Source organism: Branchiostoma belcheri, unplaced genomic scaffold (genome assembly GCF_001625305.1).
Source record: "Branchiostoma belcheri isolate BF01 breed outbred unplaced genomic scaffold, Haploidv18h27 scaffold4, whole genome shotgun sequence".
NCBI lineage: Eukaryota > Metazoa > Chordata > Leptocardii > Amphioxiformes > Branchiostomatidae > Branchiostoma > Branchiostoma belcheri.
This window is the reverse complement of record NW_017804020.1, coordinates 4,266,999-4,273,660: the sequence shown is the minus strand read 5'-3', so window position 1 is coordinate 4,273,660 and position 6,662 is coordinate 4,266,999. Positions and strand designations below refer to the sequence as shown.

Genomic DNA, 6,662 nt, shown 5'->3' with positions numbered 1-6,662 from the left:
GATATATTAGGCCATGTTGATTATATGAATGACATCCTCTGGGAACCCCAAAACTGATGCGAGCGTGCGAACGAAAAAAGTTTTGAAAAAAAAATTAGTTGCTTTTATTATGAAATCTACGTGGTCATGAAGGTTGAACAAATAACACAGAGTATAGTATGGCGAATAAACTGCTCTTCAAATTCATTTCTTTACATTTTCGTCTTTTTCGTTTGATATAGATCTCGGCATTCTACGACATTGGTTTCTTTTACTGCGATTGTAGGTTATATGTTAGTAGCATAAAGTGGCAAGGATAGCCTTCTGTTCCATATATCATCTTGCACACAAACATGGTTCTGATTAACTAGTTGTTAAGCATTGCTTAAACCGCTTCAATTCTCCTTGATTATATATACAAATTTATATTGCACACATGGATTCAGCGTTTATAATATCATACACTATTGCGATTTGCCAATTTCAAAATTCCCTATATATATGGCACACGATTAATACCAAGCAAATACTTTTGTGCATCAATTATGTTGCTTCACATGTTGGGATCATTGCATGGAAATCGATCAAGATAAGTACTATTTGTGTAAGACAGACTCAGTCGTTTCGTCCATCAACAACACAGCGCAATTTTTTTCTGACGGCAAATACCGAGAAAACGAGAACCATATTACATCAGAAAACGTAGAAAAGGGACACAGGCGCTGCTACCGATAGCAGTGAAGATTAAACATCATAAAGAAAACAGTTGTTCTTTCTAATGAATACTAATATTTGAAGACAAAGATGCAGTATTTGTCGGTGTCCGTGACCGCCACCCTGCCGTCCAGCCCGTCCCAGCCCACTGCCACGGCTATGGGCGCCTCCAGCCCGTCTGCCGCCGACGCGATCACCTTCAGGAACCGCCCGTCCCGGTCGAACAGCTGCACCCGCCGGTTCCACTTGTCCGCCACGATGATGTTCCCTTCTTTATCCACGCACAGTCCCGTCGGCTGTCCAAACTGCCCGTCGCCGGATCCTTTGGACCCAAACTCTACCCGTAGAGTCCCCTTATTGTCGAACACTTTCACCTTACTTTCGTAGAACAGCGAGAGGATCAAGTCACCGTTGTGCTGACTGACTGTTAGCGCCACCCGCTTGGCACCGACCTTGGTACTAAAACGACCCACCTGTTGGCCCGATTTGTCGAGGATAACAATCGTTCCCTTCATGGCGACGGCGAACCCTTCCTCGTCAGGCATTTCTGCGGCGTCTTGTATCATGTCGTACCCGATGGACAGCTTCTTCCGGCTCGCCGACAGTCCGTCGGCGGAGTGCGTGTAGATCATGTTTGTGTTCTTGTCGGAGTCGGCGGGGGTCTGATGGATCGGGCCGGCGTTACCGACGAACGTCACCTGTCCGTCCTTGTCGACGATGAGCCCTCCGGAGTTTGCCTTCAACCCGAGCAGCTCAAAACTGCGGATGAAGGTCCCGATGAAGTCGAAAACCTGCACGGTGGTTCTCAAAGACTTGTCCAAGACGTAGACGTAGCCGTCTCTCACGGCGACCGAGAAGGGGAACTCGAACTCGCCCTCCGCCGTCCCTCGGCGTCCGAACTGGATCTTGCGGGGGAAGTTCCCGCGGGGGGAAAGCGGCGTGCCCGGCACGACCACCACGTGTGGAGACCCCGGAATTTCCTCAGCTTCTTTCTCTACTGGTGACGGCTCAAGGCTCACCAACTTCTCGGGTTCAAAGTCCTGACTGTTGTCCGGTTCTTTGTCCGAGGAACAGAACGTGTCCGTCGCGGTAAAGATGTCTCCGAGCTTGACTTCCTTCCCGAGCTTTGTCGGTAAGAACTGGATGGAGGTGCCGAGAGGTAGCCGCACGGGCCGCCGGCTCCGCATGTGCATGTACTCCGTCAGGTGTCTGATGGTGGTGATGAGGTTGACAATGTCCTGCGTCTGTCGCGCTTCTTGAATAGAATCCATGGCGCCGAGAAGCTTGGCAAGATCGTTCTCAAGACGCTGCTTGTCCTCAAAGATGATTGACCGCTGCACGGCGAACTCGGACTCCAGCTGCTTCAGGAGGTTCGACTTCTGACTCTCGATCATCTTGAGCGCGACCTGCGCGGCGGCGTGGATCTCCGCCCGTTCCCCGTCCACCTGCCGCACCAGCCCGCCCTCGTCGTTAGCCAGGTCCTGCAGCTGGGCCAGGATGCTGTTCACGATGCTCCGGGTGTTGTTCTCTAAAGTCTTCGCCTCCTCCAGCTTCTGCGCAAGGATCTCCTTCAGACGGCTGACCCGGTGCCCGCTGTGTTCGTCCACCATGCACTCCGCACAGATCATCCGCTCGCAGTCCAGACAGAAGTATCTCAGCTCCTCCTCCTTGTGTAGCAAACACTTCTCGTGGAAGCCTCCCCGCCGTCTGTCGTCGTCCTTCTTCGTGGCCATGAGCAGGTCTCGCATCCCGCCGATCCAGAAGTTCCCGGGCAGTGCCTTGATGCCGCCGTGGGGAAGGTCGATCTTCCGGCGGCAGTTCGGGCAGCAGAAGGCCCGCCCCCTCTTCGCGAAGTTCTCCAGACATTTCTCGCAGAAGGTGTGGCCGCACGGGAGGAGTTTGGGAGTCTTGAAGTCGTCCAAGCAGATCCCGCAGAGAAGAAGATCCTCCAGGCTGTGAAGGGACTCCCTATCCGCTCCTCCTACCGCCATCTTAGGCAAAGTGAACACGTTACTGTCTGTAAGGAAAAACAGCAGAGAAATTGTAAAATTTATGATTTATAGAAAAAATATTGTATGTACACGTATATGTTTTACATGCAGTGATATTTATTTCCCTGCTAAACAAGAAAATCGATAGATATTTGTAAGAGATAAAAACAATAGCATTGATTATGGAGCATTGATGGCTAGTACATGCACCTGCACTAGTACGCTCATTCAAAGAGGATAGTGACCGGTATCCAGGCTATGTGCATTCAATGCCACGTCCTAACACTAGAGCCGGGTTATATAAATGGTACGACAAGCCGTCTTTGTGCATTTCCCGTCTCGTGTGTCTGAAATCAGCATTCCCCGCAACCCTCGCTCGGCAGGGCGATCAGATGCCTGAACCGTGCCGTGTTCAGCCGGGTGGAATTACGTTAGAATGGATCTGATGTTGAGTCCTGCGCGATCGGCGCGACTCTACTCCATCTTTCTCCATCACCAGATAATCGACAGACCACTTAGTTTGGAGATATCAATGGCAGTAAATGGGTACCGGTTTATCTCAGAGGCTGCCTGGGCTTTTTCAGTCAGTAAATAACGTGAAAAAAACGCAGCACTTAAAGGCAGTCCCATCTAGCCTTTATCTTTTCATACCTCTAATTTTAATGCTCAATCGATTAAATGCTATAGCCTACCTTTCAATGTAACACAATAAGTTCACTGGCGCGCAGTGGCGGCTGGTTACATTACTGTAGTGTTACATTAGTCACGTTGTCACAATTAAGCACTGCACGTGCACGCCTAAGTCCCATCCGTACGGGCTTAACGCTATATTATGAACAGGCTTCTACCCCCCCCATTGAATCGCAAGTCTTACATACAGATGGTGAAAATGAATGTCACCATTATACATTATGTACGTGTTGTGTTCGTTGTTTCCCCCCCAAAAAAACAACAACGGTAAGATTATATTATACTAGTAGTATGATTATATCAAATGTATCCATGCGGATTATTTCATAATGAAAATTTCGACTGGCATATGTGAAAACGGGGATAATGATGGCATGGCTAATCTATGATGACACTAAAAATATCCTCGTTGAAAGAAATGAGGCGGTTCAGATCTTTTCTTGTGGCCATTTTTATCTTACATCAAGCATAAGGGACAGGGAATGAAGGAACACCGTAGTTAAGACTGTATGTTATCTTCCTACATACAGCACAAACAACCCCTGCCGGCCCCACGCTAACGGTACAGCAGTGCTACCGGCTGATGCACAACGGAGCAGCGGCACAGTCATGCCGTGGATGCGGGGAGCGTACATCTTAGCTACGGCCTGTGGTCGGAGGAGGGATAGAGGAAGGGATGGTTCTTACCTTGAGGAGAGAAGAAACCACGGCGCGTCTTAAAGGAGTGCTGGTGACGTTGGCGTTTTATTACGGGTCATTTGGAATGGCCCGCAAAACAAGTGCACACAGGGGAGAGGTCATGGGTCAAAGGTTGGCCGTGTGATTAGTTTAGGAGCATCTTTTCATAATGTGGCTGCGGGATTGCCACGGGCTGTTCCATATAGACATGGCGAAGAAAATACTAGTATGCGAAAATATGATAATACTAGAAAGGTAACATTTGCAAAGCAAATGCATAATGTTTATCTTCGCATATACTAGTAGTCTGCTTTATTTGTTGATTCTTACTCAAACACATTAATGTATATGATGGCAGGAGCTCGAGTCTAAATCCCTCCTGCTTTAAAATTGCAACATGATCAAGTCAAGTCAAGTCAAAGCCTTTATTTTCCTTCGAATGCTTGTTCGGCGCAAGGCCGCTTTTCAACAAGGTCGAAGTTGAGGGGAGGGGTCACGGATAAGAACCAAATCAATACAAACATAAATAATAAGTAATTAAATCAATACAATAAGTAAGTAAATAAGTTCACAAATAAATCATTAGGTTCGTAGCCAATTCAAGTCCATGGTGAGTCCCAGTTATGTCTGTTCCATAAGTGACTTGAAGGTATGGATGGATGGTGCTGCCCTAATGTGGGGCTGGATGTTATTCCATACCACTGAGCCGGAGTAAGCCAAGCTTCTTCTGTAAGCTTCCAAGTGCGGCCTCGGAGGGATGAGACAGTCAGTAGAATGTGTAACCCGAGACTAGTTCCCATGGTAGCAGCCGGCTGGTTCAGGTCATTGCCCTTTTGTGTTTGAAGAACAGGAAACTGAGCAAAACAATATATATGCTTTTCTTCGGTAAACATAATTACTTTCCCAAAAATATACTTTCCCAAAGAGCACAATGCGTTTAAGGATCGCAATCAAAGGCAACATGTTGCCTCTACAATGCTCCACAAATCAATGCTCCATTAACTGTTCTTTTGGGATGTTCCACTCGATACGTTTTGACGGGGGTGTTTGGAATGCATTGTCACCACACATCTGCTTGGATATTAGACCCGGTTACACTAAGCTTCACCCAGAATACCAACGTACAACAGTAAATTCTTCAAAGAATCTTTATTACCAACACTGTTTATACTTGCAAGTGAGCGTCCCTTCTATTCTAGCCTTGGCTTTGGGAAACAAGCTCTTTCGGCTTGTCTGCTAAAACATGAACATAACATCGCTAGAAGCTAATTCAGTTGAATTCTTCCTCTACACAATTACAAGAAGTAGCACCATAGATACGCACATGAGAATTTCTTTGTAAAAAAAAAACTTGGCACAAGTAATTAGCAACCGTATGACTGGACACACGACATGGCGCCTGTTGAAAGTACATGTAGTAAAGGAAATTATATCGCAGATAGACAGCGTATTCGTCTCAACGCCATCGCCTCCCAATCTTATCCTTATAAAATACAATAAGTTACTTGTCTTCAATAAGTAGCAGTAGAGGTTATGAGTCCGTATGGTTCGAACTGCTGTTTACAGCTGTATAAATTATGTAAGTGTCCCTATTTCATCAGTTTTGACAGCGCAAATGCATTTTGTGACGGGAGGAACAAAACTGCCTGCAGTTTCTTTGTGCTTTCCTTTGCAACGATTGAACATCCCATGCATGGCCCGGTCGGTCTGAGTCCTACCGAACGCATGTTGGCGGCCTGTAGTGGATGACAGTTCCGCTAGAGGACGCCCCTACTCGGCCGAATCCTGTCAGGTTGCCCAACCATGTTCTTGTCTTCCTCTCGGCACTCTGTTGGCTGGTGGCGCCGTTGACTGCCGCATGTCCGCCGAAGATGTGCCAGACCGACCCCAGGACACGCCCCAACTTGCTCGGGTGGCTGTTGCTGTCTCCTTTCCCGTCTGAGTGAACCTCGGGCTCCTGAAAAATAGTGAGATATTTTTACATATCAATGAGTGTTGTCTTTATTATATAATATGTGACCTCCACAAAGAAAACTCGACAAAGCACGCCGTTTTGCTAAGACAACAATGATGAGACAATGTTGAGACAACCTATCAAAGAACAACATGGCTCTACGCCTACTTTACATACTGAGTAGCTTGTTTCTAAGCACAACTTCGGTAACACCCGAGACAAGGGCTGTAAAAATAATGCTTAGGAATGCTAAACAAACATTTGTGATATGATTACAGCACAATCTTTCCATCAGCCGCTCATCAGGAGCGCTTAAGACGAAGGTTTGAGTATCTAGGAACAAGAAAAAATTAAAAATATAAAAATACACTATACAGTTACTCTCCAGGCAGAGTAAACAAAAACCCAAACCTCTGCTTGGATAAAGTTTGACAATTGTTTGTGTTAGGGTAATGGTGATAAAGAAATTTGATAAACATACAAGAAGGAATGCTACATTTTCTTCCACATTGTTCTTAACTGGAACCTGTATCTGTATAATCTTTATCCTTCGGATAAACACACTATGATTAGATTATTACATTTGTCTCGCCTGACTACCTCACTTGACAGCTTCACAAATTAGTGAAAGCCCCCCCCCCCCCCCCAACCACACA

The 6,662-nt window shown here is 46.6% G+C and overlaps 2 protein-coding genes across 2 annotated transcripts in view; both read right to left on the bottom strand.

Moving 5' to 3' along the window:
* Positions 1 to 176: 176 nt before the first annotated feature.
* On the bottom strand, positions 177 to 2,692 carry LOC109477155 (tripartite motif-containing protein 2-like). Its single transcript, XM_019778216.1, has one exon. The coding sequence runs from the start codon at positions 2,682 to 2,684 to the stop codon at positions 765 to 767; it is 1,920 nt and encodes a 639-aa protein (XP_019633775.1). The 5' UTR covers positions 2,685 to 2,692; the 3' UTR covers positions 177 to 764.
* Positions 2,693 to 5,296: 2,604 nt separating this feature from the next.
* The window catches only part of LOC109477194, a 2,006-nt gene continuing 640 nt past the window's right edge, over positions 5,297 to 6,662 (bottom strand). The window contains exon 2 of the mRNA XM_019778264.1: positions 5,297 to 6,009. Coding sequence (XP_019633823.1) covers positions 5,767 to 6,009 — 243 coding nt within the window. The 3' untranslated portion in view covers positions 5,297 to 5,766. The remainder of the gene's footprint in view (positions 6,010 to 6,662) is intronic.